This window comes from Aquila chrysaetos, chromosome 15 (assembly GCF_900496995.4).
Source record: "Aquila chrysaetos chrysaetos chromosome 15, bAquChr1.4, whole genome shotgun sequence".
In the NCBI taxonomy this organism is placed as follows: Eukaryota; Metazoa; Chordata; class Aves; order Accipitriformes; family Accipitridae; genus Aquila; species Aquila chrysaetos.
Genome location: NC_044018.1, coordinates 28,356,062 through 28,383,798, shown reverse-complemented (window position 1 = coordinate 28,383,798; position 27,737 = coordinate 28,356,062). Strand labels below are relative to the sequence as shown.

The window sequence follows — 27,737 nt, the reverse complement described above, 5'->3', positions numbered from 1 at the left end:
TTCATCTCCCTGTGCCCTTGAGACTGTAATCCCCCCACCACCCTGACCCTGTCATGGGGGGCAAAACCTCATTTGCTTTGTGCCCCTTCCCTTGAAAATGCTTTGGTCTGGGAGCAGGACTCAAGATTTAAGCCCTCCAGGGCTTAAATTACTAACATTGCTTTGGTGATGGGGGCTGCAGCGTGCTGGCTGCCCTGGGACACCTCCAAACCCTCCTTGTGCCCCCCAGGTGGGGCTGCATAAGTCCCAAGAGGACAAGGCACATGGGGCAAATGAGCCTTGTCCTCTCTGAGATGCCCCCTCCCCGCTTCATGCAAAGACTGGAAAGGGTCAGGAAGGGAGCCAGAGCCCTGTGCAATTCCTCCCTCCTGCTCTCCTGTTACAGAGCTTGGCTCCAGCCTTCCCCTCTGCCCCAGGGCAGCCTCCAGCCCCCAAAACAGCCCTTGTTGCTGTGCGGGGCTGCAGCAGGGCCTGTGGAAGCTGCTGCTCCCCGGCCCGTGGTCGGCTCTAACGCGCAGCGGCGGAGAGATGCTGCAGCAGAGCATCCTTCCCGTCTCCCTCCCCTTTGCAATCCCGGCCCCCGAGTTCAGCATCTCTGGGGTGGCCGCTTCCCACGCCGTGGTGCAGGACCCTGCCGCCACCTCCCCAGTGCTGTGTCCGTCCATCTTCCCCATCGCTGCCGGTGGCCGTTCGCCTCTGTTTTAGCTGTTTTTTTCCCGGCTTCCCCCTGTGCTGCAGGCTGGGAATGGTACGGTCCTCCTCCCTCCAGCGCCCGTTGCTCCGTGGATGTTGCTAGAAGGTGAAGGCATCGGCGCAGGCTGTGGAAGCTGCAGCGGTTGCAGCCAGAGCCGAGGCATCCCGGGAGAGGGGGTGGAAGGGAGCCAGCGAGGAGGCTTGTGCTTAGCTACGGCCCTTTCCCTCCTGCTGCTGCTTCCAGGGCCGGGCAGCATCATCGTTAGCGAGGAGCCATGACCCAGGGGAAGGTAGGTGGGAGGCCAGTGCTGGGACGGTGAGTCGTCCTGCTTGCATAATTCTTGCATGTTTAGAGGGGGAAAGTGGGTTGAAGGGAGGGGATTTAAGGAATAAAACAATTGCTGTGGAGGGGGGAGCCGGGTATCCATGCACAGCCCGGTGCGTTGGCCCCTGCGATCGGGGTGTTTTCGGCAGAGGGATGGAGGGCTGTGTCATTATGGGGTTGGGGGCTGTTTTTCCCGGTGCTGGATGTGCAGCTCAACCCTGCTGTTGGACCTGTGGCTGTTTCCTCCACCCATCCCGGGCGTCGGGGAGCTCAATGGGGTGCTTGTGCTTTTCCATCCGTGCCCCCAGCAGTCAGTCCTTGGCACCTCCTTCCTGCTCCAGGGAGCTCTGGATTTTGGGGGTTCTCCAAGGCTCTGAGACCAGCAAGGGGGGTTTATGCATCCTTTGCACAGTGCACCATTGCCATGACAACGATCCTGGAGGCTGCCTGGATGCAGGCAGCACCATCCCTCTTGTATCTCCTTGGGTATCTCTGGGGGTCTTGCATGATATTGGCCACCCTATACCCAAGGGCTATGTAATGAAGGACAGGGTGAGGACAGTCCCTATGAGCTGGCACAGGAGGTGGCACAGTTATCCTGAGGCAGCTGGAGCTGCTCGTGGTGCACATCCCAGCCTGGTACCCTGGCTTTATTTTCAAGGGCCTATTACGCCTGTAATTTAAGACTTTCTTACAGGGACTGTGCTGTGTGTTGCAGTGCTGGTTAGTCTGTCTGCTTCATTTTGGACTTCTCGGGTTTCCAGCCCCCCATCCCTGTGATCCATGGGGATGCTATCCCTGATGCTGAGCTGGCACCCCCTTTGGCAGCAAGGGCAGGATACCAGGCTCATAACTTATCCCAGGTTGACAAAGATCTAGAAGGTTAAATGGATAATGTTCCCAAGGAGAAGCAAGCTCTCAGGTGGCCCGAGGCTGGATCTTTGCTGGGATTTCATAGTCTGAAGACAGGGGATGCCAAGTCCCTTAGCTGCATCTTCAAATTATGGAAAGCAGCAAGGCTGAGCCTCTAGATGGGCAGAGGGGGATGAGCTAGAAGAAAGTGTTGGAGGGCCAAACCAGAGCATGGGTTTCCTGGGGGGCTAGAAGAAACTCCTCAAAATATGGATGTAAGTGGAAATGAAGGAGTTCAGGATTTTCTGCCCAGTGACTGAAATCTGGTTTTTAAGGGAAAATTTAGAAAGGAGGAGGCTGAAAAGCAGAGAATTATTTGGATGCTTATCATGTTACATATGAGCCTGAGGCACCACGGAGGAGCCTGGGCAAGGCTGTCTCCCCTCAAACCTGGCTGCCTGTAATTTTTCATCCCCTTTAACATGTCAGGTGTTCTCCCATCTATTCCCTCAATCACACCAGAGGATGCTCCTTCCTGGGGGTGCAGGGATGGGCCCGTTGCCACCCCACAGGAGTTGGTGGGTGTCCTTCCAGTTCCTGATCCCTCCCCCCAGTGGAGGGACCACCAGACCTCCATCCGTGCCCTGTCAGGTCCCCATTGCAGGGCAGTTTCTGTGCTGTTTTTACAGTCTAATCTCTCCCCTCTGCCCGCCCTTTTCTGTGCAGCTCTCTGTGAACAACAAACCCCCCAACTCTGAGGGGCAAGGGGAGAAGAAGGACAATGCCACGGCTCCACCAGCTCCTCCAACCTATGAGGAGGCAACAGCAGGAGAAGGGATGAAGTCTGGTGCTTACCCTCCTCCTCCATCGGTCCCGCTCCACCCCAGCTGGGCTTATGTCGACCCCAGTAAGTCCTCCTGTGGCTGTACCCAGGGTGAGCTCCTTGCAGAGGGGGTAGAGGGGTGCAGGGATTCCCCCTAAGGGCTTAGAGAGAAAAGGGAAACTAGAGATGTGGTGCCCAGTTTGGTCCATGGTAGAGCTCAGCCTAGAGCTGTAGCTGTAAGCCATGTAAGTCTATACCTATATGTAAAAGCTATTTTACCCAACCACTAGACCACACTGCTTTCCAGAGGTGGGGCTAAACTCCAGTGCTCTGTCCCTGCTCTCCTTCCCAGTACTGGCATGGGAAAAATCCCCTCTCCCAGCTTGCTGCACTGGGAAATGCCACTTCCCAGGGCTGGGAAAAGTCCTGGTGCAATGATCCTAGTTCTGCAGGCAGCAGCCCCCCCCCTCTAGCTCCTGCTCAACCCCAGCTTTCAAAGAAGCCGCTGAACTGGCAAAATCGGTGTTGCGGCATAAGTGATGTCTGGCTGCTATGAGCCGGTGTTCAGAGCCAGTGGAGGCTAACACATGGCTGGACTTGAAGGCTGAATTGTTCCAGCATCAGTCTGTGTGGCTGACTCCTCAGCAAACAAACAGCTTTTCTTCTGTGGGTGCTGCATGCAGCTTCTGCTTGGTCGTGACAAGCAGACAAAGGCTTGACTGTCCCCAATGCCGGGGAATGGCTGTATAGCGGCAAGCTGGGATGGATGCAGGACGCAGTGGCCGGCAAGCAAGTCTGCTGGGGTGGCCAACTGCTTGGTCAGCACAGCTTGAACTGGAGAGAGCGCTGGAGGGACTGGATTTAATGACTCCTGGGTCCTCTATCTCTGCTCAATCCTCTTCCTCTGCTGTGCTTTGCTGATAGCCTGTTCCATCCAGTGGCAAAGGTCGCAGCTGCAGGGATGCAGATGTTTGGGGAAGGGGTAAGAGCAAGCTAAACCCCTCTGAGATGTGTGTGCCTGCACACTCCAGTGGTCTCACAGATTTTTCCCATTCTTATTTGCCTTCAGGGGTCAGAAACAGAGGGGATAAATAACCTTCCAGCTTGCTCTAATAACCATCTGGGTCTTTCTACTGTCGTGATGAATTAGGATGGGTAAAGCCCAAATGGGTTAGGATGGTGGTATTTTGGGTATCCCGGAAGACTTGTTTAGGAGATGTCATCTCTTGTCCCCTCCCTGACAAGCCTGGCAGGATTTCCTCTCTGCAGCTGGGTCCTGTGCCCTGATCCCTGCTGGTGTTTTCCTCTGATTTCATGTCCTTCTCCCTTCTCCTTGCCCTCAGCCATGCTGTAAGCTGTGGCCCCTGTACCATGGCGGGTTGGTGGGGGAGATGCCATGGGGCTGTGTCTAACAACTTATAAGGGACTGGTCATAGCTGGATGGAAGTGGTGTGTGTTTTGGGTTGCTTTCTTTACTAATAAGCTTGGGACATGCTGTCTTGCTGCCTCAGATGTGGCTGTGGGTGGGAGGTGACACAGGTGCTGGGGACACTAGCCAGGGAGGAGGAAACCTCCTCCATTCCTCCAAGGCATTTAGGTGCCTAATTCGGTATTTAGATGCCTTGATTGCTTTGATGCAGGAGACATTGAAGTGTCCTGGGGATATGGGCCTCAGGTGCTCTCGGCCCCTTGTGGGTGATGACAGATCTCGCAGAAATGCAGAGAGGACATACTGCAGGAGTTTCATCTCCACTGGGGTGTAGAAGAAGGCACAAGAGATTTATTAGGCACAAGAAGAGCACAAGGGATTTATTTCCTGCCAGGGGCATCTTTAGGATGAAGCTTCTGCAATAAGAGCAAGCAACCTTTGACCAGTAAAACAGAAGAAATCCAGGACCAGGGCCTTGAGTTTGGATTTCCTGGTGTCTGCAGTCTGTCCTCTTGAGTTTGAGAGGGTCTTTCCTCCATCTGCTTGAAGGATCTGAGTATCACTGAGCTAAAAAGCTTTGAGAAGGAGGGAAGCCATCTGTCAAACAGGCAGGGACATGAATGTATAGCTGGTGTAATCACATAAGCCTTCATTCTATAGGAAACCCAGGCGGGGAGAGTTAGTAACACGGAAGGGGATATTTGAAAGAGAAGCAAATAGCACAGGGGAATGATGTGCTAAGACAACTGAGGTTTCAGTATTTGTTTTATTTTTTTTCTTGAGCATGAGGTTCAGGAGATGGAGAAAGCTGATTCTTGTATCTAATTTGTAAAGTTGATCTTAGCAGGGAGAAGCTGCTGCTTTGCGTTTCTCCTTGTAACCCGCTCCCCTGCAATATTCTCACTGCTACCTTCACCCCTGGCTGTTGGCACAGTTGCCTCCCAGGCAGGCAGATGTTTTCTGATGTTTCCCTCCATCTCCCTTCAGGGTGCAGAGCAAACTGATGCTTTATGGTCCAGCCTTCCTCCTTGCCCATCTGCAGGGAAACTACAGCAACAGGAGCTTGCATTACAGAGCCTTCAGCAAAGCAGAGCTGGGTTGTGTGGCGCAATGATTTTTGGGGAAGGTACTCTCAGCAGTAGCACTGGAGTTTTCCCCCTTGTTTAGGCTTGCTGCTAAACCGTGCTCTGACTCCCTGCATTGGAAATAAGATTGGACCTTATGGAAAAGCTGGCTGTAACGAGCTTCTCTCAGAGGAGAGGGCACACTGTTGACATAAGACATGATGCAGACACAGTCTAAGCTCAAGCAATTACAGAGCAGCGAGGGAATCCTCCTGCACCAGAGCTCCCGATGGGAATGACTGAGGTGCTGAGTCATGGCTCCTCTGGGGGATGCTTTAACATTCAGTGAAAGGTGAGCAAGGATATGATACGAGCCTTCTAATTGCCATTAAAGATACTGTGTTACCATAGACAGGAATTAACCCTGGTGTCCTTGTCGTGCTGGGGTTTGCAGAAGTGGTTTCCCCTGCTCTGTTCTCAGAGATGGTCCTAATAAGGTGCAGGAGTGGGAAAGGAGCAGAGTGCATCCCAGCAAGCCTCAGTTTTGCAGTGCAACAAGAAAACCTTAAAATGTGGGCCTCCTGAACTGTAGTCAATCACTGGGGTCAGATTATTGCAGCTGGGGAGGAAACTGGGTGGTGGGAGCTGATCTGTCTGGCTTCTGCTTCAGGCACGAGCCCGAGCTATGGCAGTGGCGGGTACCCAGGGGACATGGAGATGCTCACAACCTTCAGCTGGGATGACAGGAATGTGCGCAGAGTGTTCATCAGGAAGGTAAGGGGCAAGTCTCTCCAGGCTCAGCCTTCCCCTGTGAAGGCAGGTGCCTGGCTCTGAGACCTTGGAGGGACCTGGCTGTAATGGCTTGGCTGGCTTCCCTGGGCTGGGTGGGAAGCAGAGAGTCTGCAGGTCACCCATGGGCTGCCTTTTGTTGCAGGTTTATGCCATCCTGATGGTCCAGCTCTTGGTCACAGTTGTTATTGTGGCTTTCTTCACCTTCTGGTAGGTCTCTTGTGTAGCAGTAATGCTTGCTTTGTCCTGTGTATGACCCGCTCCTGAATTACTGTTTACTTGGGGGTGTTGTCTGTTATGTAGATACCTGAATTTTTTTCCCATGTGCTCCAATAGAAAAACAAAACTGAAGGAACCCTGAGAGGTCCTGCAGTACTTCTGCTACCTTTCCTGCATGTCCTCTGGATGGTGTGTCATCCATTCTGGGTGCTATCCCCAGGCAAGAGGCCTGGGCTGCTTGCCCTTGAGTATTAACTGCTGTATTTTTCCTTTGGGAGTTATCAAGGCCATCAGATCCCAGCCTACCTTGGCTTCAGGGGCTGGGTTACCCCCCTCCCCCTTACAGAAGCAGGTACCCCACACTTGAGCAGCAGCTGTCTCTAGCTCAGATGACTGAACATTTTGGGCATGCGTGGCTCATGTTGCCTCCAGAATAAATAATGAATCACTGTCAGCCTGAGGATTTTAGCTTTTTAATCACTTCTCAGAGAAGGCAGCAGCCGTTCCCCAAGCAAGCTCGACTGTGTAATTGATAACAGCAGGGCCATCTTTCCAACTTGACAGGTTGAATTTCTTTCCAATGGTCACTCTGCCAGGTAGATTCAGCCATGATGTTTTTTGTTGTTTTGTTGGTTTCTTTTTTTTTTTTCCTTCCACATACCCCGTGCTGCATCACCTTGTGTGTGTTTCCAGGTTTAATTTAGCAGCAACCTGTGAAGTGATTGGCTTTTTCTGTGCTTTCTGCTCAGCATCCCTTTTCTCTGTCTTGCAGTGAGCCGGTCAAGGGGTATATTCAGACACACTCTGCCTGGTATTGGGCTTCCTAGTGAGTATCTCTGTCTTTTCCTATGGCCATGTATGCTCCAAACAGCTCTGGATGTGGCTGTGGTGATGTGGAGACACATTCCAAACACTTTTGTATCTTGCATGTGAAGAATTGCTCCAAAATGTGAGCAGGGAGAGCTGGGGAAATTAATGGATAACTCCAAGGTAAGAAGATAGAAAATCTCACCTAAATGAGTGTGAGACATGAGAGATGCTGGATACCTCCAAATACTTTCAAAAAGAGGGCTCTACAAACCAAGGTCAAAGTAAATACATGAGTACTGCTTGCAGAGCAAACCGGGTAAAACAGGGGAGCTTCCAGGAAAACACTGCAGAAACCCAGATGTGAGACCTGAAAGGGTGCTGAGGGTACCTTAGAGGCTTAATTTTGGGATTGTCCTTTTGAAAGCAAGGAGGTTGCCTGGGTTTACATTGTATGCCTTGATATGCAACAGATGTGAAGAAGGGTGCAGGCAATGAAGGGGGTGTTGGGTGGGTGCATTTGGAGGTATTAGGGTGTTCCTGGCCATGTCTGAGTGGGGCTGTCATGCCTGGGTCTTCATCACAGAGCCACTCTCACTGCCCAGAATTTGTGATGCCATTCATTAGTCAAGCCTGGTCCAAAAGGTCAGCTCGGAGGTAGCGTAGGCTGTGCTTCCATGCGTTGGTATATTTGCAGTTGTGGTGGTTTCCTGTATGCCGCTTGTGTTAGTGCTGCTAATTAAGCAGGCAGAGTGTGCGATGCAATTGTCTGTGAACAAGGCTCTGTGAACTTGGCTTTAATTAGTTCACACCCAAACCATGAAATGTGTCCAGGCCCAGAGATGAGACACCAGCTTATATAACTTAGAAAGAGACCCGAAATAACAGTAATAGAAGGCAACTGGTGCATCATCATGCCTCTTTGACCTTAAGGGAAAATAACGTGCTCCTCTTTGGCCAATTGGTAGATCGGAGAAGCAGCACTGCCTCGTAGGGAGACAAGACCAAGCTCTGCTCGGGTCTATGCTTTGACCTTTGGGTTCATCTCTTGCAGTTTATTGGCCAGTTAGTGTTTATTTCTTCCTATCTTTCTGTAGGATCAAACACATCTTGGGCCAGCTGGGGGTAGGGTCTGTACTTGAGGGACTTAAACTTTGTCTGTTGCTTCACCTCCCAGCAAGCCAATCCTTCCCTCCATCCCAGTGTCTCCAATTGCTTGTCCTGACCTGGATCTGGACCTCCTTCGTACACAGCGACTCTAACTCTATATACACCTCTGTAAAAATAGAAGTGAGTGCCCTAGGGTGTTTTCCTAGTGCTGGGGTGCTGACTCGGAGGGAATAAAGCAAGAGCAGATGTGCAACAAGGGATGCAAAGAAGATGGACAACTTCAATGGCTCTCTTTGCTCCCTACATGCTTTCTTTCCATCTATTCAGCCGTTTCCACTCCAGCTTTCCTGGTTTCCCTGTGGGAGAGCAATGCTCAGGTTTATCTCTGGTGCATTTATCATGGCCCGTGGGTTTTGCCGTCACGTTCATTTATTAGACCTAAGGTGACTGGCTATCGTGCAGTCATCGGCATGCTTGGAAGCTGCTTTCCCCCCCAGGCGCTGGGTGAAAGCAGGTTCCCACTGTGCCATAACCCATCAGCACTCTGGAAAAACACCCGGGCTGCGTGACGTCCAGAGCAGGGGGAGACCATCCTTCAGCTGTTGGATTTTTTTGCTTTGTTGAAGGGTCATGTGAGATAAATAACTCTCCTGTGACCTGGGGATGGCTTGTGCAACAGCATATTAGGCTTGGGTCTGTAAGCTTCACTGACCTTGGAGGATCCTTCTGCTGTTGAACTCTTCCTCAAGTGCTGGTGCAGTAACATGGGACCAGTTCCCTTCTCAGACACAGACCTTCCATCTGGTCTTAGGCAAGTCACTTTTACCAGTCCTGTGAATCTTGGTTTAAGCGCTGCTGAAATCCCAGCGGGATGCCTTGATCCCACCAAGCCAGGAAATGCCTGGAAATGAGGGGCAAAGTCTGGCCACCTCTGTATGAGCAAATCGTGCCCTGTTGAGGTGTCAACAACAAACACATTTGGGTGGTCCATCTATCCTGGACTTGAATGCTACCCTTGCTCTGCTCTAAAAACATCCTTCAGGTTTTTCAGGGATGTTTGTGCTGTCCCACCTTGGGCAGAAAATGGCTTCGGTGAGAGATAGTAACTGCCTTGCTTCCTACCCAGCCTCAACTTCTGGCACGCTGCTTGCATTTTAAACAGCGCAGCAGAGCACTTAAACTTGTCAGCTGGAGACTTCTCCCCTGCATCAACACACAACCCTTGGGTTTTCCTCCCTAAACTGCTCTTTTTCTCTTCTTTGCAGTGCTGTTTTCTTTGTGACCTACTTGATTCTTGCTTGCTGCTCCGGACCCAGGTAAAATATTTTCTTTTTGGATTTGAAACAGCCCTGTGAAATGAAAGATGAATGTTTTCCTCTTGTTTCAAGCATGACTAACAATGTTGTGGAGATGGGATGGGGTCATGCTGACACAGTCCTATAGGGACTGAGGTGGCAGCTGTATTTTAGGCCTGATGCAGTTGTGGGTTGCTGCAACAAGCATTAAAAGCTGAAGTCAAATTGCAACTGGAAAGGAAGCTATGTTGCAGTAAAAATTGCATCACGGTGTAGCTCCAAATTATCATTATTAAATACTGCAGAGGATGGTCATTGGTCTTGATGGAACAAGGCACTGCTGGCTGCTCTGCTGGAATATAATGGGGATGTTTGCCGTCTTGGTCTAGGAGCACCTCAAATGCGCTCTCATTCCTAACAGGATGACTGTCCCCTTGCATCACCCCTGCCATTTGCTGCACAGGCCATTAATTATACGGCACATCTTATGTAACCTGTTGTGCAGTGCTGCTAACTACCTCTGCCCTCTGCATCGCAGGGCTGACCAGCCCCTGTTTCTTCACTTGCAGGAGGTATTTCCCATGGAATCTGATCCTGCTGAGCATCTTTGTAAGTAGCACATCTGGACAGCATCTGCCCTGCCCCTGCAACCAGCATGGGTTTCATAATGGCTCCAAGCAGGAGAGACATCTGGTCTGGATTCTTGCAGAAAGCAGGATTTTCATCCTCTAATGGAGGCAAATAATTGCCCTGCAATTGGGCTGAGGAGCTGTAATTGAACTAGAATGTGATAAGCAGGAAAGAAGGGAGCCTCTGTTTTAAAAAAAAAAAAAAAAAAAAAAAAAAAAAAAAAAAAATGCCTACGGAGGCTGGTCATTGTTGGGACCTGGGGTAGGGTGCTGGAATCCTATGCAAGAAGGGTAGAGGGATGGAGAAGGTGGGACTGCTCTCAAGGTGGTGCCCTGCCCTCATTTTAACCTGCCCTGTGGATATTAATCACTGGAGGATTAGAAACTATGCAAAAATTGCTTCTCTTGAGCATCTGTTTAGGTTTCACTGCCCTTGTCACTGTAATTGAGATGTTTTATCTGTTGCGTGTCTCTCCCTGGGACATGAATGCAGAAGTAATGTGGTTCTCTTTCCCTCCCAGACACTCTCCATGGCTTATCTCACTGGGATGCTCTCCAGGTAGGTTAGGCATGTGATCTCTGGATATCTTTTGGTCCTATGTCCTGTCTCTTCCTGCAAAAAAACTTCCCTACTTCTAAAATATATGGGCCACTTGATCTCTCTGGAACTGTTCCAGTAGCCACACAAAGCCTGACCTTCCCTTTTGAAAATACTTTTTAAAGAAGCTCCCCAAGACCTATGGTGGCATCCCCTTCTCTGTCACAGTTGAGGTACCACAGGGCAGTCCCTGGCTATGCTAAACCCTATAGGAGAGCACTAGAGAGCCAGGGACAAGGCAGTGCCTGCATGGATGGTCTGTAAGGGACTACCATACACTGTGATCTCACCTTTTCCACTAAGCAGCACTCCAGCAGATGGGTCTGGTGTGAGACAAGAAGTTTTTTCCAGCAGTTTCAGGTTTTTTATAGTCTACAGCTTGCTCCCTTTTGCTTGTGTTTTTACTGTTACAATCTGCTCACAAGATCAGCTCTGGTTCACGTGGGTCCCTGGTGATGAGGCAGATGAGCAGTGGGTGTTGATGGATGTGTGCTGGGGACAAAGAAAGTAGCGGCTTCAGCAGCTCGGGGAAAATACCAGTGATATCACTCTTCAATCAAACCGAAGGGGAGAGTGGGGACTGGCTTTTCTTAGGGCTGAGCCTCGTGCTGTAACCAAAATCAGTAGTCAGACATACAAAAAAATTATAACCTAAACCTGCAGTCTCTCTACCTGTTCAAATCCCTCCTTCCCTGCAGTTTTCCAAGACCCAAACCCCTGTTACAAGCACACCAGTAGTGTACAGTGGCTGCAGCTTTCTGATTTCTCATTGTGCTGCAATGACATTTGTCATTCTATTTTTATTACCTCCCAGTTTGAATCCTCCCCCTTCTCCATCTGTCCATGGACAGATAGATTTTTATAGTAAGTCTCCATCTTAGCTGCTCATGAGCTCCCAGAAGGCATAGACATGCCCTCCTGCCTACCTTCTATTTAAAGCAGGGGGAAAACCCATCTAGTCTTTTTTTAGTGTTTTCTATCCTTCCCTTTTTACATTAAGGGGGAACATTGACAATTTCAGTGCCGTTTGTGCCCCTAGGACTCATGCTTTCCTTGCACACCTCTGCTAAGCCTCTGCTTGTCTTAATCCCTCCTTCCACCTGTCCCTGTGGGAAACACTGAAAAGTGGTTTTGCTGTTAATTTTGCAGTTACTACAATACCAAGTCAGTCCTTCTGTGTCTGGGGATCACAGCCCTGGTGTGTCTGTCTGTCACGATCTTCAGCTTCCAGACCAAGGTGAGTTTGTACTGATCAGTCCCTCTGGGAGAGGTATCTCCCAGGGGTAGGATGCAGGGTCAAGCAGTGCTGAGGGTGAGGTGTGAAGAGGCAGGTCTGTAGGGCTCTGCATACAGGAGCAACCTGAGGGATGCTGAGATGTAAAGTGAAGGTTACAGGAAGATTAGGGCAGATGCTGGGGTGAGGGATGTGTCAGGGGTATACATGGGGCTGGAAGATGCTAATGTATGGGGGTAAGCCGGTTTTTTGGTGGGTTTTTTTTTTTTTTTTTTGAGGACTAGGCTGTAGGGTACAGAAGGGCACTGGCACAAATGTGTATGATGAGCTTTTGGATTTCAGGTATGCGATGGGTACTGAGTTCTTGCCTGTGGCGATAAACTGTCTGGCTCTGTGTGCTGTACAGATGGGTGCTGGGCTGTAGGACCTGAGATGCAGATGAAGCAATTGCCATGTAACAGCAAGATGGGTGTGCTGCTGGAGAGTCCCTCCCTGTGGACACAGGGAGGTTTGGCTCCCCTTGCTGCCTCCTGTTTCAGCACTCTGCACTTGTAACGTGATGTTCTTTGCCTCCACAGTTTGACTTCACCTCCTACCAGGGCGTCCTCTTCGTGATGCTCATGGTGCTTTTCTTTGGTGGCATCATCCTGGCTGTGATACTGCCCTACCAATATGTGAGTAATGACTTGCGCCCCTCCTTCCTTGCCCAGTGCCACCAGTCCTGGTGCAAGGCTGGGAGCTGATCAGCCTAAAGCAGGCAAACTCCAGGGCTTGGCTTGAGAAGAGGTGTGCCCCAGCCTGCTCTCCAAAAATGTGCAGAAACACCAACAGAAAGAAAAGGCAAGACCAGGTGGCTGGTGCCTGGTTGTTGTACAATCAGATATCGGGCTGTAGGACAGCACTGGCCTGGGGCTTGAGGAAGTTTGCTTCTGTTCCTGGAGCTGTGTAGTGACCCTATGGCAGGTCACAACACCTGCTTGTGCCTCAGTTTCCCCTCCAGTAAACCAGGGTAGTGAGCATGTGAAAGCACTGGCCTGCCCCATACAGGGCTCTTGCCCCAAATTCAGGGCAGGACTTGGACTCTGGACAAGTGCAGTGGGGTGCCTGTCTGGCCAGACCTGGCTGTATTCATGCTAACAACAGGTACCATCCCACAGTGTTTAAATCCTGAGGCTCAAATTTCTCAGAAATAAGCACCTCTGGACCCCAGGGACAAGTCCTGATGATGAGTGACCACCTTATTGCTCCTCCAACTGCTGCCAGCCCCTCTTGCATGGGTCCAGCCCCTTCCTTTGGCCTCACTGGTCACAGCTGGTGTTGGCTGTGCCCAGCTGAAATCTTGGAGTGGCTTGTGACCACACCTGATAGAGGGTTTGGTGTGGCAGTATGGAGTGTCTGGTCTCCATCCAAGAGTTGTCATTCAGGAAAGAGCCTGACAGACCCTGGAAGATGCTGATGAAAGAGGGAAGGTGTGTGGGCCTGTGCAGCCACCACTGATCACCCTGAATGCTTGCTTGCGCTGAAGACAGGGGCACCCAGCTTTGATCACAGCAGCCTTTAAGTGACCTCCAAACCCATCACATCTCACCTGGCTTCTCTGGGGACCTGAGTCATACTTTAAGGGCCAGACCTGCAGGAGACACTCCCGCTGGTACTAGCCCTAGAGCTGGTCTGATGAGGGACAAATACACAGGCTGGTGATTCCAAAACCAGGAGCTTGAATTTTGGTCGTCTTGGCTTGAGATCTACCTCTCCCCTGTGCAAACGTGAGGGTAAATCAGCTTGCAGTGCCAAGCCACTGCCATTAAACTGTTGACACAACTACTCTTTATCTTGCAGCTTGTCAAGATAAGCATAGCTTAAGGCAGCCTTGTAATGAGCTTGTCTATCTGGGGAGGCAGGCTGTGATCTCTGGGTTGAATCAGCCATCTGTCCATGTGGGCACCTTTTCCTGGAACATAGGCAACTTCTCCGTTAGCGCTGTGTGCTACTGTGCCACAGCAAGCAGGGTTTGAGGTTTGGTCTTAATTCCAGTGAATTTCCTGCTGTGACTCCAGCAGATGAACACATTTAAGTTATGCTTGTTAATTAAAGCTGGGTCTGGCTCTTGGAAGCATTTGGTGTTTCCTCCAGTGCGATCGGCCTTGTCTGGGTAAATAAACACCTTCTAGGGCTGCTGCAAAATATGTTTCCATCAGGGTAGTGCTAAGACATTTCCACAGAGACAGCAGCTGTGGCGAAGTAGGCTCTTCAGAAACACAAGTACCTGATCTAGAAGCTTATAAGCCAAATGGATACAAAGGCCACAGTGAGAGGGAAACTGAGCCAGTGACCTGTTCTTTGCCATGAAAAGGTCCACAACAGAAACTGTGTTGGAGCTGGAAGTGGTGCAAGTCCATCCTGGGCTATTAAAGCACTTTCCCGAACTTGTATCCTCCACATGAGAGCTAAGCCCTTTTCTGTGCCAAGTCCTAATTAACCAGTTTTCTCCCAGGCACTGACTGATGGATTTGTTTCCTTTAGGTCCCTTGGCTCCATGCGATCTATGCTCTGCTTGGTGCCATTATCTTTACTATGGTGAGTGGGTGCTGGGGCCTGGGAACATGCTGGAAAAATAAGCAAAGAGTAAATGCTTTTAGCCTTGAAGGGTGCTTGGGGAAGGGAGAAGGGAGAGTCGCAGGATTGCAGAGAGCTCCACATCCTCAAATGGCTCATGAATAGCAATTATTGCAGTGACCTCAGCCTTGTCCCAAGAAGGTGCTGGTGTACGTGACAGCACTGGTGCAGGGCATGGTGTGATTGGCAAACCCATGCTGTATGCGCAATACTAGGTGTGAACAGCAGAAAGCATTGTAGGGACAGGGCAAAAAGGCATCTCTGGAGTGGATAAAGCAGAGAGTAAGCTTTGGCACATCAGTGGGAGCTGGACTGCAGGGCTCAAAGGGAGCCTGGGGAGGAAATGAGGCTGCAGAAGTGAGCAAAGTCAAGTTGAGGCTGGTTGACTGGGAGTGAGCCAAGGATTGGGTATAAATTTGACTAACAGAAACAGAGGTAGAGAAAGACAGTGAGAGGCCATGATTTGGGATTAAGGGGCATTAGGAAGGTTCATTGCAGGCAGGAAAAGCCCTGCAGCTGGGCAGCTCCTCCAAAGAAAGTTGAAAAGGCTTGATTCATTCCTTCGACTGCTCCCCGGCAGTCCCTCCTGCAAGCCTCTTCCCAGAGCAAGTCCCAGCAGTGCCGTGCTTGCCATTCAGGTGTGGGAGTTGTCTGGGAAGGTGCTTGGCATTACCTCGAGGTGGGGGTCAGGAGGAGGGCTGCCTTGGGGTTCAAGGCGGTGCCCATTGGGCATGTTGTGAATAAGAACAGTTGAGCAATTTCATTTATTAGCTATAAAAGTCACTTCAAGTGAGCTCGGATATTTCTTCTCTGATTCATGATTAAAGACTGTTCTGTAACATACGAGTAGGCTAAACATCTTATAATTACCCCATAAACTTCAGTCAGAACCTCAGCTCCGCCTGACAATGTCTGGGGAGATCAGTTGTTATTTATGGCTGGGGAGGGCAGAGGTGCCAGCTGACCCCGGGCGATGGCAAAGATGCCCTGCCAACCCCGAAGAGCTCCATGCCAGGGTGTCTGTCGCAGGCTAGGTTAACAGAGGGAGTAAAGGTGAGATGGGAGAAGATACTGGGCTTGAAGGCATGCAACAAGGTGCAGGTTTTCTTGCAGCTGGGCCACCAGCCTGCCTTGTAGCCCCTGGTTGTTCCTGTGAGTGCTGTGTTCTTGCAAACAGGCTGGGCAGTGGATTCCCACTGTGATGACTTCACTGGTAAAGTCTGCCTTGCACTCAGTTGTGTTTGTACCTCAGAAAGGTGTTAGCTCCCCTCTGGGTCTAGCTACCTCTGCTGGCAGCTCTGCAGACCTTGGTGCTGCCCAGGATCTGGGGTTTCTTGATCCTTATTGCTCTGCTGCTGCTGCAATGCCATGTTGGGTCCAGGTCACCTTGTTACCTGGCAGCTGTTTCTGAACCGGGGGAAGTCTGGGAATAACAAGTCATAGGGACTGGCTGAGGAGGAGCAGGGAGAACTGCTCCAGACCTGATCCTGGGACACATTTGGGATGGATAAAGCATGAAGGAAGCAGGCCTGGACTAATAGTCAGGCTTGGGGTTTGACTATCAAGAGTGAAATGAAGGAAGGGGAAAATTGCAGCTTGTTCAGTGCATTGTCCTGAGCTTTTTAAATTGCAGTTACAGCCTGTAAAAAGTGGCTGCACTTTTGTTCTGGGTACAGTGAAGCAACTGGGAGAACTCCTGTCATTAGAGCACTTCTTGCCTCCCTGTGCCAAATCTCCATGTGACTGTCATTGGGTTTCTTCCTCTTTCCTCACAGTTCCTGGCATTTGATACCCAGATGCTGATGGGAAATCGTCGGTACTCACTCAACCCAGAGGAATACATCTTTGGAGCCCTCAATATCTATCTGGACATCATCTACATCTTCTCCTTCTTCCTCCAGTTCTTTGGCTCCAGCCAGGAGTGAGTGCAGCAAGGCAGTATCTTCTCTTTGCTGGCAAGACGCAAGTGTTTGAAAAAATATTAAAAGAGGAGGAAAAGAGGGTTAAAAAACCCAAACAAAACCAAACCCACCCTTTCTGGCCCACTAGCAGGCTCCGTTCAATCAGCTGAGCAAAGCCCCTGGGCTCCTTATGCAGCTTTGTATATATGCTGTTAGGCCTTTGTGACCCAGAAAGCAAAGCAGGGCTTAAGTGTTATGTCTCTTCTGCTCCCTCCACTCCCACCGAGATCAAACCAGACCAGAGATTGGGAGGCATGAGACCAAGATCTTCTTTTCCCCAGAGGCTGTCAGAGTTGCCTGTCTGCATCCTGCATGTCGTGGGATGTCAAAGTGCTGAGAACAGCTCTGCAAAGGGAAAATATCATTAAGGGGAGAAGAGTAGGGAATTTTGCTAGGATCCTGGCAGGAAAACCAGCTGAACAAAGGGGGGACAAGGATTTCCCTAGCCTTTTCCCCTGTTTCTCTCCTGCATTCATTTGGAGCCTTGTGGCCTCTGCAGAGATATATTCCTGATAGTGCCTGCTTTTAGAAGTGCAGAGCACAGGATCATGTAGTCTGGATGTCCCAGCAATCAGTCCTCCAGGCACAAGGGAACCTGTTGTTCAGGACGTGCAGCCTCTTTGAGGACATCCCTAATGCCCCTGCAGGAAGATTCTTCTGTATCCTTTGCACCTGGCTGTGGGGCTGAGTATGTGCTTTCTTTCCTTCCCAGAGCGGGATAGCAGGACCATCGGCTGTGGGCTCACCTCCCCACCCAAGGGGGACATGTATGTCAGTTCTCTCTGAAGTGTGACTTTTCACTTGGGAGGGTTGTGATCCCATGTAAGGATTGTTGGCAGAGAAGAGATGAAAGAGGCTGATCTTCAGAGCCTGTGCAAAGTCAGGCACCATCTGATGTGGGAAACGGGTGGCTGAGATCCTCTGACCCATTATAAGGATCTGATGCCTTCACAAAATTGTCTTGGTTGCTCGAGATTAATGGTCCTAAGTGGTTACTACCCAGAGACTGAGGCCAGGGTGAATGCCTGTTGCTCAAAATGGGTACTGCTTTGTAGCAAACACCGATGTGGTCTCTTGCTCTGGCCATTTTCCAGTTTTGCTCCCCGAAACGGGGATGTCGGTGAGAGCACTGGATACCTCCGAGTGCTCAGGTAACTTTCCATCTTCCCCTTGCTCGCATTCCCCTGTTTGGGGATTAGCTGGCTAATTTCTAACTGTAAAGCTCCAGGTGGAGATAAGAGGCCTTTTGCTCTTATTTAAAAAGTGATCCTTCCTGCTGATAGAAACCTGTATCTTCAATCTCTCTGGGAATGCCAGGGCAAGTGCGTCACTGAGCTGCCTCTAGCAATCCCTGCGTGTTAGAGAGAGGCTATGCCAAAATGCTCCGTACTGCACATTCCTCTTCTGCTGCTGCCCTGGCTTTTACCCTTCACATGTTTTATCCTCCCACCACACGTGTTCAATGCCCCGATCTGGGCAGAGAAAAGTTGTTGTGCAGAGGGTAAAAATACTTCAGCCCCTCTGTGGCTGCACTGACCTTGTCCATGATCACACAGGAGCACAACTGATGCTTTCGACTTTACCTTCCTCCCCCAAACAAACAAAAAGATCCCAAAGCCAAAATCTTTTTAGGGATAAAGGAAACTATTAAGTGATGACAGCATTAAGTTCATGATCCACTGATTTCTGCAGTGTATTGCAGAGAAGAAACAAGGGCCTTGAATTGCTGAGTGGGCAGAACTGGGAGAGAGGACAGCATGGGAGGTATTCTAAAAGTTTATGAAATAGGAATTTAAAGAGGGAATTTTCTGGCTCAGACCCATGTAGGCACTTCTGAAATATCTTAGCAGACTGGCTGTGCAGGCTTTTTTTTTTTTTTTTTTTTTTTTTTTTTTTTTTTTTTTTGCTCACAGCAAAAGGCCTTGTAGGTATTTCTACTTTCCGGCTTTTGAGGAGGGAGCGTGGAGTTATGTGATGAGTTCTGACTCTGAAATTGTCCTAAAAGTCCTTCTCTGGAGGACAATCTAGACCAGAGCTCTGCAGCCTTCCTTTTTGCACCAGGACTCCTCCACACTGGCTCTGCATACCCTGGGACCCTGGGGAGGAGAACATGGATCTGCAGCCCCCTCTGGATCTCTTGCTCTTTTTCCTTCTGGTGTGGAGTAACTTTGCTGCTGCCTGAGCTGCTGCTATGTCCTGGCTTTTTGCTCCTGCGTGGGAAAAGCTTGCATGGCACCTGCTCCATCTCCAGGCCATTTGAGTGGGGATGGCTCGCTGCCCTCCTATGCCCCTCCACAGGCCTCCCTTCTTGCATGTGTCCTGGTCCCTCTTCTGCGCTGACCCTGTGGCTTGCAGTCCATCCAAGCCAGACCTACCGAAAGCACTCAGACTGAAGCAGTAACACGTACATGCTCAGAGAGGTGGAAGTCCTCATGAGGCCGAGTAACACAAGATTAGTAGTGGGATATAGCTATAGGCGTGTTCCTTCTGGGTTCCCCGACCATCTGCGCAGGGCACGTGCAGGTCTGCTTCTCTTCCTCTGTGTGGATGTCCCTTACCTGAGGTGTGCATCATCCAGACCCTGGCTCTGTATCCCCCTGCTCCTTTTGTCTGACCATTCTTATGATTTCATTGTAAATAGGATTTTGTATTTTCTCTGAACATTGCTAATAAATTGTTGCAAAACTGTTATTACTGTTGTGAGGTCTTGTTACTGTAGTACAGCTGAAGGAAGGTCTGGTTGCACAGCTGGTGCTTCAATCCCTGAAAACAGAAAACATAGACAAGATTGAGGCGTGATGTGGCATGGCCTAAAGTTTTAACGGAGACCAGGCTGTCCCTTCTCCGGTTATGACTAAGGAACACATCCTACACAAAGTAATGAAATGCACATGACTCCAGCATAGGCATCATGCATGAGAAGTATTTGAGAACTGAGGGCCAAAGGGCTCCTTGGTTGAGGATCCTGTTCTCTCTTAGGCTTGGTTTAAGTGGCCACAGGATTAAAAAACAAGTGGACGTAAGCAAGGCACCTGCTCAGATGGCATTTTCTGTAGGTCTGGAGAGCAAGCTGATGTACTAAGCTTTCTCTAGAGTCAATGGGAAAAAGAAATGCCTCCAGAGAGCAATTTTTCTGACCTAAATTAATGCCTACACTGGGAGGTGAAAACTCATATCTCTCTCCATCAGCTCTGAAGGGCTGATCAGTCCAGGCTGTCAGAGCTCTCGGAGGACAGAAGTCACAACTGCAGCATCTTGCTGCAACAGATCTCTGTGCTTTGGAAGGAGCCGTGCCCAAAAGGCGGGTGTGAGATTTGTTTCCTAAGAAGCGTGACTAAACAGCGTGGTACAGCCACTGTGGGCTTTCCTGTCCACAGCTGCATTTTCTGCAGCAATAAACTATTTATCCCTGTGTTTTGCTGGGTAATGCTCTGTTGTGGGACAGCATCTGTGGAAAAAATAACTGAAGTGGAGCATTTCTGTGCAAAAAATGAGGTGGCCATGAGCATTTATATGAGGCTTCATTAGCTGTTCCTGTAATTACCACAGATGGGATAAAAGGCTGATGATTCAGTCAAATTTCAACACTTGGCTCTTGAGGAACGGGGCAAAAGTTCATTTGGCTTAATTGAAGTGGGACCACTCAGAGGTAGGAGGCAGGGATGTGGGTCAAGGAAGGACACCAGCAGATTCATCAGGTTGCGAAGGATGTTGGAAAGAGGAAGGGATCGTGCTGCTTCCTGTGCCTATAGCAAACAGGACAGGAATTTGGGGGACCCAAGTACAGCCAGAGAGGGTCAGAGGGTCAAGAAACCTGAATTCCACTACCTGGAGAAGGGGGGAAATTTTATTTACTTTTGCATGTCTTTCTGCCTTCCTTCCCTTCCGCGCTTGAGGTATTTTGAGGAAGGATGGACTCTTGATGCCAACTCTGCACAGGCCTTGCCACAGTGTGGGGGAATCCCCGCTGATCCCTGCTGCTTCTTCCACGGCAAGAACAAAACGTGAGAAGGGCCCTGATTCAGGCAGGAGTCGTTCACCTGCATTTCTGAGCTCCTGGCGCCCTCTGCTCTTCATGCTGTGATTAAAAACAACAGCATAAAATGAAATCCAGGTTCCCTGTGTCAACTTGACTCTAAAACCTCCCCCCATGCCAACTCTTTTCCTCCTTGAACTGAGAGTTTTCATTTTCTTCTGCTGTAAAACCTCCTGCCTATGGGGGCCTGGGCAATCGTATGTTTAAATGCGATTTAAATAACATTTATATATTATTTTTATATATAAATAATATTTTCATAAAAGTTTGTAAAAGCTTTTCTAAACAGGTAAATCGCTGGCCGAGGTTGGGTTGCCCAGATTCAGGTGGGTTTTGACAGCAGCACTGAGCGGAAGCTGAGATAAAATTCCTGGCTTTATTTGACACCGCTCTTTGGACATGGCTTGGTTCTCTGGGGGTGGGGGCTCCTCCGGGGCCCCGCTGCAGAGGTGCCCTGGGCTGGGGGACACACACCCCCCCCCCAACGGCCTGCGTCCTCACGCTAGGCCGCAGCATCGCCATGGCAACGCTGGGGCAAAGGGCAAAGGCGGCCGGGCCAAAGGTGACACCTGGGTGGTTGGAGCCGTCGTGCCAGGGCCCAGACAGGGTGTTTTTACACAAAATCCCTCAAAATTCTTCTTTTCACTCAGAGGGACCCGGGAAGGCTGGTGTTGGCAGCGGGAGGGTGGCCTTGTCCCCGTCCCCGCCAGCCCACCCAGGCCGCGGGTGTCCCCCCACGCCCAGCTCCGCCTCCGGTATGCGCATGCGCGACCCCCCCGGAACCTTTCTTCCCCGGAACGCCTCTGCTCGCCTCCGGTTTTCGCCCGGTGCAGAGGGAAAAATGGCGGCGCCCATGAGTGAGGGGCCGCCCGCCTTGGAGCCTGGCGCTGCTCCTTACGGCAACTTCCCTAATTATTCCCGCTTCCACCCGCCCGAGGGGCGAGTCAGCCTCCTGCCTGGCGGGCTCTTGCAGAGCCTGTTCCCCGCCGTGGCCCGCCCGCTGCTGGGGCTCGATGTGGGGTGCAACTCGGGGGTAAGAGGCCGCCTCGGCGGGCAGCGGGAGCGGGAGGCCGCGGGGCAGCAGGCTTGGGGTGAGGGGAAACGCTGGGGTGGTGGTCTGGGCTGTGGGGGAAGGCTGGAAAGATTTGGGGGGAGTCACTGGTCTGGAGTATTGGGGGGCTGTGAGAAAGATGGAGGAGAGGTATGGGTCTGGAGTTTTGGGAGGCTGTGAGAAAGACTGGGGGGAGGCACCGGTCTGCGGTATTGGGGGGCAGTGGGGTGGACTGGGGAGGCCCTTCTCTGGCGTACTGGGGGACAATCCAGCATATGGAAAAGATTGCAGATGAGGCACTGGTTGGGGGGGGGGGGGGGGGGGGCGAAGACCTGGGAGGGGGGCAGTGAGGCAAGCTGGGAAGACTGGGAAAGGCAGTGACCTGAGGTAGTGCGGCAAACGGAGGAGACTGGGGGAGGCAGGAGCTTGGGGTGTTGGGAGGTGGATTGGAAAGGTGGGGAGGCACTGGTGTGGAGTGTTGGGGGCGTTGCGGCAAGGCAGGGAGGCTGGGGCAGGCGGTGACCTGGGGTGTTGGAGGGAAGACTGGGAAGGTTGGGGGAGGCACTCCATGGGATGGTGGGCAAGAATGAGGCAGACCAAGAAGACTGGGTGGGGGCAGCTGCCTGGAGTCTTGGGGAGCAGTGGGGAAGGCTGGGGGGAGCACTGACCTGGGGGGCTGGGGAGGAATGAAACAGCCTGGACGGGGCAGGGATACAGCCAGGGACAGGGATGAGCCTGTGTAAAAGGCAGAGTGGGAAACCAGGACTTGGGTGCAGCATGAGACTGGTGGGGGTCAGGAGATCATCGGTGTGTGGGAAGCCCCCTCTGCAGGTCCCCTGTGAGAGGAGGGTGAAGGTTGGGGTGAAGGCAGGGTAGGGCGGAGCTGGTTGTGTTGTTGAGTTGGTTTCGGAGGCTGCGTTGGTGGCTCTGTCCTCTTTCCCACTGAGGCCTAAGCCTGCAGCGCCCTGGGTTGCTGCATGTCCCGAGCACTGGAGAGCCACTATAGGACTGCCATAAGAGCAGGGGAACTGGACAACCCTGAAGCTAGAAACCATAACTTGTTGTGTATATTGCATCATTTATCCATGAGACAGAACTTGAAACTAAAGTCCTGGTTGCATGCTCTTGAAGGTCGTGTGACAAAGCTGGTGAATCTCATAGAATATCCTATTTTGAAAATTCTTTCTCTTTCTTTACCTAGTTCTGCTTTTTTCTCATGGCTTTTCCTCAGTATGCAGCTTTGCTGTGTTGTAATTCAGAAGTATCTGTACATCTCTGATGTGTACTGGTGCAATGTTTAATTTAACTATGTTTAAAGATTTTTTTCCAGTTTTTTTTTTTTTTTTCAGATGGCAACTTTATCAATGTATTACTTAGAAATAATTATTCATTCAGAATGAAATTGCATTCTGGCTGGGGACAAGAGGGGCTGCTGTTTCTATGGCTCCGCTTCCCCCAGCCAGAAGGTTTGAAAGTCTACCTAAGGTATTATCTAAAGGACAACTCTAGATCCTATTTCAGGTGAACTTGTAAAACAGGTCGGGTAAAAATGTTCTGTCCAGTTCTTTTGAGATGCAGAGACTTTCACCGCTAGAGGACACTCTGCCTGCTTGTGTGGGCTATGTGCTCACAGCCGATGCCATTCAGGAACTTCATCGGATCTGTTTAATGAAAGATTAATACGCTTTCCACTTAGTGGCGCACTCTGTGAAAGGCAATTTGAAGGAAAGCTCTCATGTTAACTATCTTATGCTACAATCTAATGGTAAGAATGTCTTACTTTAGCAGCAGCAGAAGAAATTTATTACTCTAAATTAGGCATTATATATAGCTCTGTCAGTAGGGAACTCACTTAGGGAAGCCAGTGAAGCCTTCATCCCGATGTTGGATGGGGATAATCCAGCAAGATTCCTGTTACTAAAACTCATCTTTACCATCGTTTTTGGAGCAAAACCCCGAGTGTGGGGTGATGTTCCAATCTCTCGTTGACTTTCTGGTAGTTAGGGCTACCGTCACGCTTTTTGCTGCAGAAAGGAGGATTGTTGGTGAGGTGGTTGTTCTGAACCTTTTCAAGAGAAAGCTCTGAGTTGATGCTCATACCTTGCTGCTAGGAGTGGGATCCTATGTGCTTAGTATGTGTTAACGAAGCAGAGCAGGCCCTGTGAACCCCTGTTGTTTTCCTTTTTGCAGGAGCTAAGTGTGGCTCTGTACAGGCATCTCCTTGGCCTTCAGGAGAGCAAAGGCTGCCTGGACCAGCCTGTAGCTGGAAAGGATCTAAATCTTCTGTGCTGTGACATTGATCCAGTGTTGATTGAGAGGGCGCAGCAGTGCAGCCCCTTTCCTGCCTCCATATCCTTTGCCAACCTGGACATCATGGACTCCAGTGCCCGGGAGCCAATCCTGCGCTCCTACCTGGGCCGTTTTGGCCGCTCCACCTTTGACATCGGTTTTTGCATGTCTGTGACCATGTGGATCCACCTGAATCATGGGGATAGTGGCCTGATGGAGTTCCTGTCCTTCCTCTCCTCTCTGTGCAAGTACCTGCTGATTGAACCTCAGCCGTGGAAGTGCTACAGGGCAGCTGCACGCCGCCTGCGGAAGCTGGGCAGAAATGACTTTGATCACTTCCGATCTCTTGCTATTAATGGGGATATGGTGGAGAGGATAACCCAGATCTTAATGAAGGACTGCGCCATGGAGCTGGTGTGCTGCTTTGGGAGCACCAGCTGGGACAGAAGCCTCCTGCTTTTTAAATCAAATGGCTCAAATCATGAGGGCGGGGAGTCTTCAGAACAGGAGCAGTGACTGACAAATGGCCTCTGACATTCATGAATTCAAAGGCAAGGAGCTGCTTGCTGTTTACAAGGTCAGATCTAGGAATTTGTAAATCCCTATTGGGACCAGACCTTGACCGACCTAGGGAGTTTGAGGCAAGTAATGTCTGTGATTTTTTTTTTTTTTTTTTTCTTTCCATCTGGAAAATGTGGTGGTGGTTTTAACCTACCTTGTGGGTTCTGAGACTGCTGTTCCTAGAAAGTGCTCTTGAAATCAAAGTTGCTGCATACGTGCTTTCTGTGTGTACCAAGAATATTCCCTGGAAGAAGAGAGAACATGCCTTTTTTTGTCCCTGGGGCTTTTCAAGGAAAGGGAACATTTCTGTTGACCCGTGCGATGCACTCGTCGTTCTGCTTCTTGTCATGTTTTCTGTATAAAATGCTCTTGGAAAACACATAGCCTGGTTTACCAGCTATGAACAAGTGAGTTGGATTGTTGCAGAGGGTGTCTGGGTGACAGGGTGCCCAGAGAGGTGGTAGGTGCCCCACCCCTGGAAACATTCAAGGTCAGACTGGATGGGGCTTGCAGCAACCTGATCTCGTTGAAGATGTCCCTGCTCATGGCAGGGAGGTTGGACTGGATGGCCTTTAAAGGTCCCTTCCCACCCAAACCATTCTGTGATACTGATCAGGCTGTGATCAATGCACCTTTGCAGATGGGGCTTGCCTGAAGCATGCTTTGGAGGTTGACAGTGATGTGATCTTTCTGTGGAGTGAGGGCTTTCTATGGTAGGGCGTGTGTTCATTTAAGTGTATAACAGAGTGAGTGCTTTTTGTAATAATATCCTTGAAATAAAAATAACTTAATTTTATTGTAATACTGTGTTGGGTTTTTTAATCTTTCTTTTTGTTCGCATTGTTTTCAACACCTAAGCAGTCCCACTGAGTTTATAATTCGTTTTATTTACAGGCTCAGATGAGACACTGGTAAGTTTGAAGCTATGCTTGGCTAAGGTTAAAGTATTACAACTTTCACTGGGTTGTGGGTTGGTTTTTTCTTCAGTAAAATCTAGGAAGAAAGAAAACTTGAGCAAAATGTCTTATTTTAACTCATTTTTCTCATTTTAATATCTCTACTACCTTTAGTTCATACATAGTGGTTTTGTTAGCTTTGATAGTAAGTAGGACTCATGGTGTTGTCTAAACAGATTAAAAACCTCACTTGGGTAGACTGTGACACACAGGAAGAGAGAACTGATGACTCTTACGAATTTCTAGGTTCCACTACTGCGAAGTGAGAGGGAAGCCCAGGTACATGCCGCAAGTGTTGTGTCATGAGAGCTCAGCCCTAGAGAAAGAGGAAAGAGGAGGACGTCTCCTCCAGGAGGTGCTCTTGTCTAGCAGTTCTGCCCAGGTGAGCAGGGGCAGAGAGAAACTTGGATTGCATTTTACTTTATGTTCTTACTGGGACTTCCTTGTTATTTACTCATGCAGTGATAGTGGGGGGGGGGGGGGGGGGGGAAGAAAGCTTTGATTTCTTCCACAATGAGCTCAAATGAAAGAGTGAAGCATGTGAGTGTTCCAGCTGGCTGGCCACAGCCTTCTGGATGAAAAACTACTGGGATCCATGGATGGATGTGTGAAAAAAGCATGTGTGCACATACCTGTGTTTAAAGGGACTGAGTAGGGTCACAGAGAGGCTTTGAGGCTTTTCACATAATGCAGCTTCCAGTGTTCTGCTATGTAGAAAATGTTTAGGACTCCCACTGAGTTTCTCTGCCTTCTCAGCTGCAGACAAATGTGCCTTCCCTGGTGGTGGTGGTGGTGGTTGTTAATTTTCTTAAAGAAGACTTAAGTCTGGGCTGATTTCACTATCCCTGTGGGAGAGAAAGGAGCACCAATTTGTCATATATTTTCCTGAGGGTTCACCCAAGTGCCTGATCTCTCTTGCAGCTTATAACATTTATCACTTTGGTAATTAAGCACCTCATCTGACATTCATTGTAATCTATGGGTAAGCTCCATGGACTCGAGGGGTGTTGGCTCACCCGATGCTGCTAGGCAGCTCAGCCTCCCTTTTCGTTCTGCTTAGCTGCTCTTTCCTGAGTTGTGCAGCTGGTGGCACTGGAGTATCGCGCAACCTACAGCCTTGCCCCTTGGAATGTTTCTGTTGGGTTGTGTCAATATTAGTTGCTGTTTTCTTTGAACTTTGAAATATTTATAAAATAGACCTGGACTTATCTCTTCAGTGCTCAAGTTTAAAGGGGTGACTAGGGTTTCTTGCCTTTCATTTTCCTCCGGGGATTTACACATTTGCCTGTGAAAAATTTTATGAATAGTTGCTAGGAAGGTAGACAACCCAAGAGTTACCCACAGGAGACGTCCCCTGCACCCATCTAGAATGACCTTCCCCTTCAAAGAGACCCTGTTTTATGTTCCTTATACACTGAGTGACAGGTCAGTATCTGCCTGGGGGATTCTTCTGGGCTGCTGCTTGTCGAAAGATTGTGGGCTGTTTTCTTTTTTTCCAGCCTTTACATGCTGGCCATGTACAGACCTGCAAACCGGTCCAGTGTGTATGTAACAGTATGATGACTTCTTATTTGTCTCTCAAGTCTGTACTATTAAATCACTAATACCAATATGTCCCACTGTCTCAGAAATGGCTGAGCTCCAAAATTAGCTCTGTTTGGCTTTGGCAAAGCAGTGTGTTTTCTTTCTCATGCTTTGGATATTGCCACAAATACAGCTCAAAATAATGTCAACACAAATCTCTGCAGTTCTTGGGATACTAAGGAGCTCAAAATGGAGTCAGTCCTTTAGCAGACAGGAGAAAAAAAAAATCTCTTTCCTTTTCTTTTCACCTTGCTGCTTCTGCTCTCCAGGAAGCTGTCAGGAGATGAGGCAGGTGGGAACCCAGCTCCATGACATAGCGACAGAAGAGAGCCTATGGATCTCAACTGCAGTGCTTATGTAAGGCTCTGGAGAATTTTTTTTTTATACTCTACTCTCTCTGAATTTTGCAATGTGGCTAAAGTGTGTTTCCAGGTCTCCTGAAGGCAGGAAAGAATGAAAGTGAAGATGAGGGTTAAAACTAAAACTTCTGCTCCCTATTGCTGAGAGCACTTTGCAAAGTTGGTTGGTAATGTTCATTGTACAGCTGGTGAAATGGAGATGCCCCTTGCTTGTGTGAGTCCTGGGGGTGGTAACCCTTGTAGAGTTCAGGGTACCTGGGTTAAAGGAAGGTGCAGAGACCTCTGTGCTGAAAGTACTGCTTGCTCATCACCTCCATGATCCAAGGATGGGGCCAACCTGGTGGTGGTTGCTGCTGGTGAAACGAGGGAGATGCAACTTGCCTGTGTATGTAGAGGGAGGGCTGTGCTTCCACTACTCAGCTGGGAGCATATGGCATCAGGCTGTGCTGATGTGTAG

At 49.9% G+C, this 27,737-nt stretch overlaps 2 protein-coding genes and 1 long non-coding RNA gene across 3 annotated transcripts in view; all 3 read left to right on the top strand.

Moving 5' to 3' along the window:
• The first annotated feature begins 546 nt into the window (after positions 1 to 546).
• On the top strand, positions 547 to 19,135 carry FAIM2 (Fas apoptotic inhibitory molecule 2). Its single transcript, XM_030037823.1, has 12 exons — positions 547 to 983; positions 2,597 to 2,777; positions 5,857 to 5,960; positions 6,121 to 6,185; positions 6,967 to 7,020; positions 9,377 to 9,427; positions 9,976 to 10,015; positions 10,557 to 10,594; positions 11,783 to 11,870; positions 12,446 to 12,541; positions 14,391 to 14,444; positions 16,259 to 19,135. Exons 1-12 carry the CDS (start codon positions 969 to 971, stop codon positions 16,406 to 16,408), a joined length of 936 nt encoding a protein of 311 aa, XP_029893683.1. The 5' UTR covers positions 547 to 968; the 3' UTR covers positions 16,409 to 19,135.
• A 2,144-nt stretch (positions 19,136 to 21,279) lies between these two features.
• On the top strand, positions 21,280 to 25,183 carry BCDIN3D (BCDIN3 domain containing RNA methyltransferase). The gene is made up of 2 exons (XM_030037397.2): positions 21,280 to 21,513; positions 23,722 to 25,183. The coding sequence occupies exons 1-2, from the start codon at positions 21,322 to 21,324 to the stop codon at positions 24,334 to 24,336; spliced, it is 807 nt and encodes a 268-aa protein (XP_029893257.1). The 5' UTR covers positions 21,280 to 21,321; the 3' UTR covers positions 24,337 to 25,183.
• Positions 25,184 to 26,611: 1,428 nt separating this feature from the next.
• LOC115351078 overlaps positions 26,612 to 27,737 on the top strand; it is a 30,624-nt gene continuing 29,498 nt past the window's right edge. Inside the window, exons 1-2 of the long non-coding RNA XR_005934030.1 lie at positions 26,612 to 26,762; positions 27,191 to 27,278. This is a non-coding gene — a long non-coding RNA (uncharacterized LOC115351078). The remainder of the gene's footprint in view (positions 26,763 to 27,190; positions 27,279 to 27,737) is intronic.

Bases quoted from the DNA above. Each gene is read 5' to 3' on its own strand.
- FAIM2 (XM_030037823.1), top strand. The intron at 10,016-10,556 runs GTAAGTAGCACA...TTTCCCTCCCAG, and splicing joins TGATCCTGCTGAGCATCTTT to ACACTCTCCATGGCTTATCT. The intron at 10,595-11,782 runs GTAGGTTAGGCA...TTAATTTTGCAG, and splicing joins CTCACTGGGATGCTCTCCAG to TTACTACAATACCAAGTCAG.
- BCDIN3D (XM_030037397.2), top strand. From the start codon at position 21,322: ATGGCGGCGCCCATGAGTGAGGGGCCGCCCGCCTTGGAGCCTGGCGCT. The intron at 21,514-23,721 runs GTAAGAGGCCGC...TCCTTTTTGCAG, and splicing joins ATGTGGGGTGCAACTCGGGG to GAGCTAAGTGTGGCTCTGTA.